At 54.2% G+C, this 13,724-nt stretch overlaps 1 protein-coding gene and 1 long non-coding RNA gene across 2 annotated transcripts in view; both read left to right on the top strand.

Annotated features, from left to right (window-relative positions):
• Positions 1–8,960, top strand: part of eif2ak3 (eukaryotic translation initiation factor 2-alpha kinase 3) — a 35,845-nt gene extending 26,885 nt beyond the window's left edge. The window contains exons 9-17 of the mRNA XM_035416700.1: positions 811–1,031; positions 1,280–1,395; positions 3,467–3,589; positions 5,022–5,171; positions 5,330–6,134; positions 6,518–6,691; positions 7,299–7,400; positions 8,007–8,069; positions 8,749–8,960. Of these exons, the coding sequence (XP_035272591.1) occupies positions 811–1,031; positions 1,280–1,395; positions 3,467–3,589; positions 5,022–5,171; positions 5,330–6,134; positions 6,518–6,691; positions 7,299–7,400; positions 8,007–8,069; positions 8,749–8,937 (1,943 nt within the window). The 3' untranslated portion in view covers positions 8,938–8,960. The remainder of the gene's footprint in view (positions 1–810; positions 1,032–1,279; positions 1,396–3,466; positions 3,590–5,021; positions 5,172–5,329; positions 6,135–6,517; positions 6,692–7,298; positions 7,401–8,006; positions 8,070–8,748) is intronic.
• A 1,091-nt stretch (positions 8,961–10,051) lies between these two features.
• On the top strand, positions 10,052–12,509 carry LOC118226716. Its single transcript, XR_004765092.1, has 2 exons — positions 10,052–10,807; positions 10,873–12,509. It is a non-coding gene; the product is annotated as an uncharacterized LOC118226716 (long non-coding RNA).
• Positions 12,510–13,724: the final 1,215 nt, after the last annotated feature.

Genomic DNA, 13,724 nt, shown 5'->3' with positions numbered 1-13,724 from the left:
AGGAGCAGAGCTCTGTCTGTACTGCAGTACCCCTACGGTAAGGAGCAGAGCTCTGTCTGTACTGCAGTACCGTACGGTGACGAGCTGTGCCAGTTCTGCACGCGTTGCCCTGGATACGCAGCCTCGCTGCTACACGGCTGTGATCGATTAATAAGACTTTGGCCCGAGCGTTCAGTCCGCTCAAACGCTGAGCACGTTCATTACATCATCTCTCTGGCACTGTTAGAGCTCACCCTGCAGTAATGCCAGTCCGTTCTGTTCACCCTGGCTAACTGCATCCTCAGCGCTGAGAGTGTGTGCTGAGTGGTGTAAAGCGCTAATGCATGCTAACTCTGCTCACTCTGAGTACAGAACACATTACATCCAACTAGACCCAAAAACAGACGTTAAGTGTGTAGCGCTGAAAATGGTGGTAATACTTAGATGTGGTCACCTGCATTCACTGAGACAAATAGTTGTGTGTGTGTCTGTGTGCGTGTGCGTGTGTGTGTGTGTGTGTGTGTGCGCGCGTTTGTGTGCGTGTGTGTGGGGCTGGGTGCTATACCACAACGATAATTATCATATTCGCTTGTGGCCTTCGCTGACATGTGGTGTATTCTTTTCCTCTTTTTCTTTTCAATTATACCTGAAGTGGTTAGTGAACGACCAAACTAAAGAGGCTAATGCAAAATGCCTCCAGTGAGGAGAAAAAAAACGTAACCACTGTTATCTGGGTGGGTGCCGATAAGACGACCAATCAGCACCAAGGTCGTACAGCTTCCGTGTGATCATGTGATGTGTTTTTGTCCCCCTCTCTCTCTCTCTCTGCAGATAACGGGTACTACTTCCCGTACAGTAAGCACTACCGGGGCCGGCGGGCGGCGGCGGTCAGCCTGTTGCCGGGCGACGGCGGTGGGCGAGAGCTGCACAGGAAGGACCCGGTCCTGCTGCTGTCCTGGTGGAAGGAGATCCTCAGCACCATCGTCTTCTGCATCGCCGCCACCACCTACATCGTCCGCAAGTTCTTCCACCCGCCGGGCGCCAACGTACGGGTGAGCGAGGGAGAGGGAGTGGGGGGGGGGGGGGGGGGAGGGGAGAGAGAGAGAGAGAGAGAGAGAGAGGGGGGGAGGAGGGGAGAGAGAGAGAGAGGGGGGGAGGAGGGGAGAGAGAGAGAGAGAGAGAGAGAGAGAGGAGTGAGAGGCGGAGAGAGAGAGTGAGAGAGAGACAGATAGCTCCACATACTTCCCATTTTCTGTCCCCGCCCCCCACTGACCAAGCCCCGCCTCCCCTGTTTCCACAGCAACGCAAGGAGTCGGAGACTCAGTGCCAGACGGACAGCAAGCTGGAGCTGATGCCGGAGGACCCGAAGGAAGTGGTCATCATGGAGACGCAGAGAAGCAACGAATACGTGTCCAGGTAACTAACACCTGTCCAGGTAACTAACACCTGTCCAGGTGACTAACCCCCTCCCTCCCTCCCCCCCCCGGCCTCCCCAACACACACACACACACACACAAACGGACACACAGACACACAGACACACACACACACACACACACACGCACACACACACACACCTGCGCCATGCCCTGTGACTGGCAGGTAGCGTTTCTCCACAGAGCCGTCCTCTCGCCCCACGCTAAGAAGATTAGCGCCGCTAGCGCTGCTAGCGCCCTGCTGGCCGAACCCCAAACGCCGGCCTGTCGTGAAACGAGGGGCACGTCTCGCTCCTGTGCAGCGCGGCTACCGCTGTGAAGGTGTCCCGTGTCCCCCCCCCCCCTCGCCCCCTCACTACCAACCCCCCCTCGCTGGGCACATGTGCTCTGCAGGATGAGGTCATCGTGTTTGGTGAGGTACGAATCTCTGCCTAAGGGGGCGTTTGAAGCCGCTGTTTCAGTCGCTGAAGGGTTACCAGCCGCACCAACCGGTGCGCTTTGCCAGTCTCGGTGCCGGTCTCGGTGCCGGTCTCGGTGCCAGTCTCGGTGCCAGTCTCGGTGCCAGTCTCGGTGCCGACGGGTATCACAGGTGCCCGTTCCAGCCTCCCTCTAGCACAAACTGTGACGCGGTTTTGGCGAGCGAAGCTGAGAGTGCTTCCGATCCTCGGGCCGCAGCTAAATGGGGGTTTAGATGTGAGGAAAGACGGACCGGGGAAAAGGGAACAAAGGGGGTCTTTGTGTGGACTGGACAGCTGTGCTTAACGCTGCAGAATCTCCTGGAGCACAGAGGACTGAAGGAAAGCAGGAGCTGACCGTCTGCGTTGTGTGTACAGCGTCTGTGCTTTTCCTGGATAGCACTGACGCTGCACTGACACTCGGCCAATGAGCAGCCTCTGTGTAATTAAACGGCAAGGCTTAATTAATTAATGAATTAGTTGGTACATAATTAATTGGCACCTCAGGCAGTCTGGACTGGGTAGAAGCCATCAGTCACGTCTAACACGGACTTTGTATGTGTGTGTGTGTGTGTGTGCGTGTGTGTGACATAAGCACCTGCTCCTTACGAGCACAGCCACTGAACATAAACAGAGCTGCTCTGCGCTGAACAAACATCCTGTTAACATCGATACCCAACACTGCTGTGTGTAAACCACACTGCGCTCTGGCAAACACACCGGAGTCCTGAATGCCATCCTGCTTATGTCCGTCATCACTGTGTGTGTGTGTGTGTGTGAGAAAGTGGAGAGAGGGAGAGTGTGTGTGTGTGTGAGAGAGAGAGAGAGAGGAAGTAGAAGCAGTGTGTGTGTGTTTCTCTGAGAGTGAAAGTGAGTGTGTGTGTGTGTGTTTGAGAGGGAGAGAAAAAGAGAGAGAGAGAGAGGAAGTAGAGACAGAGTGTGTTTCTCTGAGAGTGAAAGTGAGTGTGTGTGTGTGTGTGTGAGAGGGAGAGAGAGAGTGTGTGTGTTTCTCTGAGAGTGAAAGTGAGCGTGTGTGAGAGAGAGACTGAGTGAATATGAATGGCACAGTCTGCAGTGTAATTTCAGAGCTGTGCCCAGTAATTTTGAGAATGAGGAAACCCCCCCCCTCCGCCGCCCCCCTTGGCCTCTGATCTAGGAAATCTGAGAGCCTCCTCTGGCACACGCCCCCATCCCGCCCCCAAAACGCCACACATGCCCCTACCCCCGCCCCCCAAAGCACCACCACACCCCCTCCACTCCCCCCTTCCCCCAAAGAATCCCCCCACCACGCCCCCCCCCTACCCCCCCTCTTCATGACTGCACTCCTGCTCCAGCGCTCTCTGGCTTGTACAGCATTCCAGAACACAGAGGCCAGGGAGCAGGGGATTGTGGGATGTGGGAGGGCGGGTTTGGAATGGCCCTGGTGCAGCTGTTTGAAGGCTGCCCTGCGGTCTGATGCACAGCTGTTCACTCAGAGGTCAAAGGGCAGAGGTCGCTCCAGGTTAGCCGACCCGCGCTGGGAGCTCTAAAAGGGCGCGGGCGTGTCCTCCTTCGCCTGCAGAGCCAGCCTCCTCACCCGCCCTCTGTGTGCCTCAGGTACCTGACCGACTTCGAACCCGTGCAGTGCCTGGGGCGTGGCGGGTTTGGCGTGGTGTTTGAGGCGCGGAACAAAGTGGACGACTGCAACTACGCCATCAAGAGGATCCGCCTGCCAAACAGGTACCTCACCCCCCCTCACCTGCCCTACAGGTACCTCACCCCCCCCTCACCTGCTCTACAGGTACCTCACCCCCCCTCACCTGCCCAACAGGTACCTCACCCCCCCTCACCTGCCCTACAGGTACCCTACCCCCCCCTCACCTGCCCAACAGGTACCTCACCCCCCCTCACCTGCCCTATAGGTACCTCACCCCCCCTCACCTGCCCTACAGGTACCTTACCCCCCCCCTCACCTGCCTTACAGGTACCCTACCCCCCCCTCACCTGCCCTACAGGTACCTTACCCCCCCTCACCTGTCCTACAGGTACCCTACCCCCCCCTCACCTGCATTACAGGTACCTTACCCCCCCTCACCTGCCCTACAGGTACCCTACACCCCCCTCACCTGCCCTACAGGTACCCTACACCCCCCTCACCTGCCCTACAGGTACCTTACCCCCCCTCACCTGTCCTACAGGTACCCTACCCCCCCCTCACCTGCCCAACAGGTACCTCACCCCCCCTCACCTGCCCTATAGGTACCTCACCCCCCCCTCACCTGCCCTACAGGTACCTTACCCCCCCCTCACCTGCCTTACAGGTACCCTACCCCCCCTCACCTGCCCTACAGGTACCTTACCCCCCCCCACCTGTCCTACAGGTACCCTACCCCCCCCTCACCTGCCCTACAGGTACCTTACCCCCCCTCACCTGTCCTACAGGTACCTTACCCCCCCTCACCTGCCTTACAGGTACCTTACCCCCCCCTCACCTGCCCTACAGGTACCCTACCCCCCCCCCCCCCTCACCTGCCCAACAGGTACCCTACCCCCCCCCCTCACCTGCCCTACAGGAATTCTACCCCTGCCTCTTCTGGCTAACAACCCTTCCCTCAGGTGCTGCAAAATCAAACACCTGTGTTATTTTTCGTGAGTACTGTCTGGGCTACTCTAAGTACTCCCAAGGTCCTACTGTAATATACTTCTAACAGCACTTTGGCGCCTCCCTGTGGGCAGATGTATTGTAGCACTTTATAAGCTGCCTTCACCCTTCAGAGGAGAGCAGGGCAGCTGTATCCTGGCAGTGATTTGCTGCCCCCTATTGGAGACAGGAGAATATTGTTATTGTCATTATAGTGCTGTTTACAGAGGCCTGTGCAGGTCTGGTGGCTGAGTAATGTAGTTCCTGTGAGCGTGGTTTGCAGAGGCCACGGCAGGTCTGGAGGCTGGGTAATGTAGTTCCTGTGAGTGTGGTTTGCAGAGGCCCCAGCAGGTCTGGAGGCTGGGTAATGTAGTTCCTGTGAGTGTGGTTTGCAGAGGCCACAGCAGGTCTGGAGGCTTGGTAATGTAGTTCCTGTGAGTGTGGTTTGCAGAGGCCCCAGCAGGTCTGGAGGCTGGGTAATGTAGTTTTTGTGAGTATGGCCCAGCAGGTGTGATGTGTGTGCCGCTGCAGGGAGCTGGCCCGGGAGAAGGTGATGCGGGAGGTGAAGGCTCTGGCCAAGCTGGAGCACCCGGGCATCATCCGCTACTTCAACGCCTGGCAGGAGACCCCGCCCGAGGGCTGGCAGGAGGAGATGGACCAGCGCTGGCTCAAAGACACCAGGTACCCGCGCTGACAACGCACAGTAAAGCATGCTGTTGCACACACACACACACGCACACGCACACGCACACGCACACGCACACGCACACACACACACACACACACACACACACACACACACACACAGTTTCACCAGGTCCTCTGTTTCCTCTCCTCAGCACCACAGACTGGCCGCTCAGCTCCCCTGACCACCTGGAGGCGCTGTCAGTGAAAGTGCCCGTCTCCAAACTCACGCCCACGAGCTCCTCGTCCGTGGTGGGCGGGGCGGGCGCGGCGGGCAGGGACACGACAGGCGGCACCATGACAGGGGGCACCGCGGAGCCGTCCTTCGCCCCAATGTTGTCCGAGGTGTCCTCCGCGGGGGACAAGGCGTGCTCGTTGGAGCCCCCTGGTGGGCCGGCGCCGCCGCTGCAGCTGGACAGCTTCCTGTCGGAGCGGGACAGCCAGGCCGAGCTGGAGGCGTCCGACTCGCCCCACTCCTTCGAGCTGTACCCCCCGCGGGGGCCCGGCGACTCCTCCTCCTTCGACATCGTCTTTGAGGACTCGGGCTGCGGCGACGCCGCCTCGTCCGACCCCCCCGAGGCCGCCTCCCCCAGCACGCTGACGGGCGGCCGGGCCAGCTCCGCCTCCCGCTCCCAGACGCACGACCCCTGCCCCGCCCCCGGCCCCGCCCCCGGCCCCTCCCTGTCCTCCTCCCCGCCCCGCCCCACCTCGCTCAGCCTGGCGCCCTGCCCGTGCCCGGCGGCCCCGCCCCCGGCCGCCTGGCCCCGCCCCCTGGCCTCGCCCAAGGTGTACCTGTACATCCAGATGCAGCTGTGCCGGAAGGAGAACCTGAAGGACTGGATGACCCAGCGCTCCCTGCCCGAGCAGCGGGAGCACGTCGAGTGCCTGGGCATCTTCCTGCAGATCGCCGAGGCCGTCCACTTCCTGCACAGCAAGGGCCTCATGCACCGCGACCTGAAGGTGAGCCGCTCACGCTCTCCACCGGGGGGCGCTGTCGCGCAGTGCTCAGAGTTCAGATCTGCAGGAAATATTTATCAGAGGAAAGGGTTGAAGTGTTTCAGAACAGCATGTTTGGAATTTTTTTTTTGAAAAATTGTTATTGGTATTTGTCATAAATTGTTACATTTACTGACTTTTTAACATTTTCAGAATGTTCTGTGGTTAAGAATGTACTTAAAGTTCCAGGATATGAAATTTTCCAATGTGTACCGTCTGCCAGTTCCTCGTACCTCCAGTAACCTGTGTTTGCTAAGACGTGACCTGCGTTTGTTTTGACTGTTCATCTTTGGATTGTTTATTTACCTGTCGTCTCGCTCGCTCGCTCTCTCTCTCTCTCTCCCCAGCCGTCCAACATCTTCTTCACGCTGGACGACGTGGTGAAGGTGGGCGACTTCGGCCTGGTCACGGCCATGGACCAGGAGGAGGACGAGGAGGAGCCCAGCGTGCTCACGCCCATGCCCGCCTACGCCCGGCACACTGGCCAAGTGGGCACCAAGCTGTACATGAGCCCGGAGCAGGCAAGTGCCCTCTCAGTCCCCCCAAAACTGCCTTTATACCCCCTCTTTACCCCCCAAACCAGCTTTATACCCCCTTAAACCTGCCTTTTACCCCCCAGACCAGCTTTATACCCCCTTAAACCTGCCTTTTACCCCCCAAACCAGCTTTATACCCCCTCTTTACCCCCCAAACCAGCTTTATACCCCTTCTTTACCCCCAAACCAGCTTTATACCCCCTTAAACTTGCCTTTTACCCCCCAAACCAGCTTTATACCCCCTCTTTACCCCCCAAACCAGCTTTATACCCCCTTAAACCTGCCTTTTACCCCCCAAACCAGCTTTATACTCCCTCTTTACCCCCAAACCAGCTTCATACTCCTTCTTTACCCTCACAAACCAGCTTGGACAGGGGTAGATCTCTGCTCACAGCACTGATAACGCTGGAGGGAAGTTTTGTTTTGTCCTCTGCTCTGTATCATTACAGCGTGACCCTTAAAAAAGTACATTTCCCTCTGAACCCCGTGTTCAGCGCATACACCTTCCTTTCTGGGGCTAACAGGAAGTGCCCCCCTCCCAGCATTCCCTGGTTTAACAATCCCCCCCCTCTCCCCACTTCCTGCTCCACAGCTGTCCGGGAACTCGTACTCCCACAAGGTGGACATCTACTCGCTGGGGCTGATCCTGTTCGAGCTGCTCCACCCCTTCCGCACGCAGATGGAGAGAGTTCGGGTAAGAGAGCTCCTCCTGACCGGGCGGGGGGGTGGGGTATGGGGGGTGTTGGGTGGGCTGGAGGGGGGGGGGGGGGCTAGTCAGGCTTCTCCCAGGGTTTCTTCCACACGCCATCCGGGAAGGTTTACCTTTGGCCTTTTCTGGGGGGGTTTTAGACCAGGGTGCATATGCTGCGAACCATGCAGTGAAAAACCCCTTTCTGAATTGCTCTATGGAGATGGACATTTTGAGTGGATTTGATTGGCTGACAGACCCAGCCCCAGGGCCGAGCTGAAGCTGCGTTAGATCTGATGGCGTTTGGTTCATTGTGTTGCACACAGCGCTCGCCCTCAGAGAAAGCTCTGGGTACAGGGCCTGTTGCAGCTTGGGTGATGGATGGGGCGCTCGCACCCCCCGCTGCCCCCCCGCTGCCGCACCGCCGCTGAGCAGTTTAGCGTTTGGGGTCCCGGAGGGGACGTCCGCCGGGCGGTTCTGGCGGGTTCGCGCTTAAACGGGCGGGGTTAAAAATGGCGGTGTGCCGGTGGCGGGCGGTGGGACTGTGGGTTTGCGGTCCCTCTGGCGTCGTCGGGCTGATCGTTTGTTTGTTCGCCTCCTCGCCTCCGGCAGACGCTGACCGAGGTGAAAAACCTGCAGTTCCCTCCAGTCTTCGCCCGAAACAACGAGCAGGAGGTGAGTCGCGGCGCTCTGCTGCCCCCTGCTGGCGCTGCGGGGGAACTGAGCTGTGCGCTGAGATCTGGAGAAACGTCTGCCTGGGTCTATAGCAGGGTTGTGAACAGTGGCTACTCTGCACACAAACCATTACTTACACAATATTGCAAAGTAAATAAATATTTTACCATCAATTAATTGTTTCTTTGTGTCATAACCGTTTTATATTTAGCAGTTTAGGCACTTGAGGCCATGCTGTATGGTGAATAGAGTGAATACTCAGCTTTGCATCATGCCAAACAACACCCCTATAGCCATGTAGCCATGACTTCACCATACAGCACGGCCTGTCTGTATTCACCATACAGCACGGTCTGTCTGTATTCACCATACAGCACAGTCTGTGTGTATTCACCATACAGCACAGTCTGTCTGTATTCACCATACAGCACAGTCTGTCTGTATTCACCATACAGCACAGTCTGTGTGTATTCACCATACAGCACAGTCTGTCTGTATTCACCATACAGCACGGCCTGTCTGTATTCACCATACAGCACGGCCTGTCTGTATTCACCATACAGCACGGCCTGTCTGTATTCACCATACAGCACGGCCTGTCTGTATTCACCATACAGCACGGTTGTAGCGTTGGTCATTGGCTGAGTGTGATTGGGCGTGGTCTCGCGCGTCTCCGCAGGTCGTCATGGTGAGCAGCATGCTGTCGCGCAGCCCCGGCGAGCGGCCCGAGGCGCTGGAGATCACCGAGACGCCGCTGCTCCAGGAGCTGGAGGTGCCCTGCCGCTTCACCCTGCGCCAGCGCTCCCGAACCTACAGCTCCTCGTCCGCGGGACGCCCCGCCCGCCAGTCCAGCCAGTCCGGGTCCTGAGAGCCCCCCCGCCCCGCCCCGCCCCGCCCGCCAGTCCAGCCAATCCAGGTCCTGAGAGCCCCCCTACCCCGCCCCGCCCCGCCCGCCAGTCCGGGTCCTGAGAGACCCCTCCCCATCCGGTCCCCCGCCAGTCCGGCTCCTGAGAGACCCCTCCCCATCCGGTCCCCCACCACAGCGACCCCTGTACTGCCGGCCAGTCCCAACACCCCGACCCCCCCCATCCGGAGGCTGTCAATCACATGGGAGGCGTGGCCAGTCAGACGTGAGCCCTGGTGGGGGGGAGGGGAGTGGCACAGACTATGTCCCCGCCTCCCGATCTCCCTGCCGCCTCCACCTCCCAACCAATCACGTCGTCTCCTGACCATGTGTGCAGCTTTTACCGCTTAGGGGTGTACCATGCCCGCACACATACACACACACACGCACACACACACACACACACATACCCCCGCCAGTATTCAACCCCCGCCATCCCCCTCTCACACATCCTCGCTCAGCAGAAGGTGTCATCGCATTCCAGTCCTTTGGAAACAAGATCCCAGAATATGGGGCCCGACGAACCCCTGCGTCACGCTCCGGGAGACCCCAAACATCCCAACCATGTGCTCCAACCCCACGGCCTCTCCGACCGTGAACTGAGCGCGAACTGACCAAGTTTACCACTCGCTTTTCGGAAGGGACCCAAGGGCGCGTATTTGCTCCTAGAAGCCAAGTGCGGGACCCTTTTTTTTTTTTTTTTTTGTTTTTTTTATATGGCTTTGTTACGTTTGACTTTTCAGTCGACGGTTCTTTCTACGCTGTAAACTTTTCTTACTCCCCCCCTTCTCTAATCATGTAAATAATTTAAGACTGCTGACTTTTTTTGTATCCTGGATTTTGAAGGGCAAGCTTTATCAATCCTGTACATAGTTTTCTTTGTCTGTTTAGATGCCGCAGATCGGCTGTTTCAGCTGGGTTTGGCGTTTTGGGGACGATCGTCGGCACGAGCGCTACTTCACTGGTAACCGTAGTAACCATTGCCGCTGTGAGAGAGCGTGCGCGGTGGTTCTGAAGCTAAGGGAAAATGTCACAACTTTATTATTTTTGTACAGAGCTGCATGGATTTCTGTCTGGGGGGGGGGGGGGGGATGAGGTTAAAATTGAGAAACAGAACGCTGGGGTTCCAAGCTACAACGTTAAGGTGCTTTTGACCTTCAAGTGGGCTTTGTGGATTTCAATGTTTTTAAAACTTGCTTTCTGAGTCGCTATTAATCGAATACGTAGTAGCTGAACGTTTTGGCGAAGAACGAGGAGAGGAATCGACGATCTGGTTTGGCGTCAGGCGCTGGCTAATTCGATCTGACGGTTACAGTTTTGATTTGTGAAACGGGTTCTTAGACCCACTTGATGGGTCGGTGAGTTGGTCCTCGGGAAGAGCTGAAATGTACGAGAAGGATTATCACTTTATCGCTGTCTACTAAATCAGGTGAGAGGCAGACGAGTTGAATCAAATCTACCAAGTGTACTTCTAACCCGAAAGAGCTTTATTTCGAATTCCCGCTCATCTACTGCGACGTTGATTTTTTTTTTGTCATGAATTTTAAAAGGAGGATTTGTTTTCACGAGAGTTCTGCGTGTTGGGAGTCGAAAACCCCATTGACTTTGACCTGTGGTTGATAAAGAGGAAATGACATCATGGCGTGGACCCCCCACCCCTCTGCCTTCTGAAAATTCGGGGGCCATTTTACGCACCTTATGGGAAAACCAAAAGGAAACCTCGGAATGCCTCCGCACCTCAGGTCAGCCTGAGAGGCGGTTTTTGAAACGCACGTCCCCTTCAGCGGCGAGTTTTACCCCAGGACTGGTGATTACAACGCTCTCGCTCAGATTAGTCTGGGTCATAATAACGAGGCTCTGGTTCTGATAGACTGATTAAAGCACTCTCGCTCAGATTAGTCTGTGTCATCATAACGAGGCTCTGGTTCTGATAGGCTGATTACAGCGTTCGCTCAGATTACTCTGTGTCATCATAACGAGGCTCTGGTTCTGATAGGCTGATTACAGCGTTCGCTCAGATTACTCTGTGTCATCATAACGAGGCTCTGGTTCTGATAGGCTGATTAAAGTGCTTGCTCAGATTACTCTGTGTCATAATAACGGGGCTCTGGTTCTGATAGGCTGAACTGAAGCACAAATATGCTGTGGCCCAATACGGTTACACCTCAGACAGCTTGAGAGGGTAAGAGAGTGGGTCACTGTCGCTCATCGCTAAAATACGCTTTGTGTAAAATGGAGGCTGCCCAGCCCTGTTCCTGGAGATCTACCCTCTTTTACGTTTTCATTTCAACCCTAATTTGGCACACCTGATTCTAAAAAATGAGCAGCTCAGTCTGATCTCTAGCTGTTGACTGAGGGGTGCTTTGTTAGGGTTGGACTGCAAACCTACAGGACAGTAGATCCCCAGGAACAGGATTGGGCAGCCTTTGATGTAAAACTCTGAGGACACCACAAGCCTCCATCCACAGAGGACAGACAGACAGAGAGAGAGAGTGGTGAGAGATTTCCTTGCTCTCATTACCAGTCTTGTAATTTTGGCAGAATCATGGATGTTGATCTGCCAGACTGATCACAAACATTTTTTTTGTGTAGATCATAGATTACAGAACTACTAGACTGAACACAGCATTTACCAGAGGTTTTCTCAAAAAGTCCCGTCCAGTAACATAGCCTGAACAGAAGCCCCTCGCGGAAAACCTTGATGGAGCCCTGATTAGAACCTCCCAATTTAAACCAAAGCAGCATCCAGCATGGATCTAAGAAGAGTAGACTGGCCCAGTGTGGTCGAAGCCCAGATAGTATGAATTGTGTCTGTCACATTCCGTATGGGTGAAACATGATCTAGATGCTCTTGACTAGTGCTTGCAAGGTATTGTGGGATGTCAGGAATGTTGCCTGAGGTGTGGGGTTTGTGTTCTGGAAAATAAGAGTTTGGGGGTGTTCCCCCTTGTGTGTGTATGGTGTCGACTCTCACAGGCCCAATTTTGGGGTAAATCGAGGGGTGCCCACATTCAGGTATAAATTTTTTAATCCAATCCGTTCATGTGTTGAGTTTGGAGTTTTTTTTTTAAAGTTTTTTTTTTAATAAAGGAGTCAAGCAAAGCCTTTAAAATCATTTTTAGGACCTTATTGTCAAAAGTTCTGAACCTTCTGTGTCCTGGTTCTGCTTAGAGTTTAGAGATTTTGCATCATTTCACTGGTGAAGTGGCTTGACCGTTCTCGAGAAGCAGCCATTTTGTTTGCTTCTTGTCCATCTGCTACTTGCCCCTCCTTGAAAGTCTTTGGGAAGCTGACTGGTTCTTTCTTCTTCACAAATCAGTCCCTCCTCTTACAGAGTTTGTGTCTAAGCACAATCCTACTTCATCTCTCTTGCAATGTAAATATGTTTATTTGTTTTTAATTTATGTTTATTGCAGAAATCAATCCATTTGGGTTGGTGGTATATATGAATGCACTTCATGCAATAATTGTCAAGTGCATTGAAATATTGTGACTTCTTACAAGTCTAAATTTAATAAAAAAAATGTTCTATGACATTTCTTTCATTCCTGTCTCTTCATTTTAAGTGGATCAAATATCCTGTTACATCCAGAAGTCTGTTTTGTAATGATATTGTCTGTGCCCTCTTCTTTATTATTATTGATTTTTTATTTGCAGGAAAACCCTAGAGCAGTGGTGTCCAATCTTATCCCAGATGGGCTGGTATAGGTGCTAGTTTTTGTTTTAGCCCAGCACTATAAAACCTGATTCTACTTATCAAGGTCTTGATTAAAGACCACGGTTAATTAAGTAGTTAAATCTGGTGTTGTAGTGCTGGACTAACAACAGGAACCTGCACCCGCACCAGCTCTTTTGGGATAAGATTAGACACCCCTGACTTTGAGGGCATACACACACTATATGACCAAAAGTATCTGGACACCCCTTGGTCTGGGGCTGTTTTTCATGGTTAAGGCAAGGCCCGTTAGTTGCAGTGAAGGAAAATCTTAATGCTACAGCACACAATCACATTCTGGACTATTCCGTTTGGGGAAGGCCCTTTCCTGTTTCAGTGTGACAATGCCCCCAGACACACAGTGAGGTCCATATAGAAATGGTTTTGCTGAGAACGGTGTGGAAGAACTGGACTGCCCTGCACAGAGCCCTGACATCAACCCCATCCAACACCTTTGGGATCTAATGGAAAGCCAACTGCGAGCCAGGCCTAATTGCCCGATGAGTGCCCAACCTCATTAATGCTCTTCTGCCTGAATCCCAGCAGTAATGCTCCAACACCTGGTATAAAGCCCCCTCAGAAGAGTGGAGGTTGTTACAGCAGCAAATGATTCAATGTTATAAATAAAATGTGACCCCCCCCCCCCCCCCCCCCCCCCCCCCCCAACAAAAGTACCAATGCACACCCAATTCCTCTTCATTCACTCACCACTGCTGGCGCTCTCAGGTCAGATTTCTTTTTTTAGGGGGGGGGGGGGGGCGTTTCCTTTCCGTTCGAGTCCTCTTTATTATACGCTCACGGACCGAATTCCGGCTACAAACGGTTTCCGCAACTTTGTGGAACTAAGTGTAAATTCTGAGGAGGAGGCATATCTTTAAATCTAAATGTGAAATTTGATTGTAAATGCAAATGATCTGTTGTGATACCAGAGGTTTAATCTTCTTTCAAGGGCCTCTGCCGACGTGTAATAATTCACTTAGAGCTGGGCGGTGAAGCATAACGGTAATGAAATGATAATCATCGGCTTTATCATTTT

This window comes from Anguilla anguilla, chromosome 5 (genome assembly GCF_013347855.1).
Source record: "Anguilla anguilla isolate fAngAng1 chromosome 5, fAngAng1.pri, whole genome shotgun sequence".
Taxonomy (NCBI): domain Eukaryota; kingdom Metazoa; phylum Chordata; class Actinopteri; order Anguilliformes; family Anguillidae; genus Anguilla; species Anguilla anguilla.
Note: the sequence above shows the minus strand (reverse complement) of the source record. Positions and strands in the feature narration are given on the sequence as shown.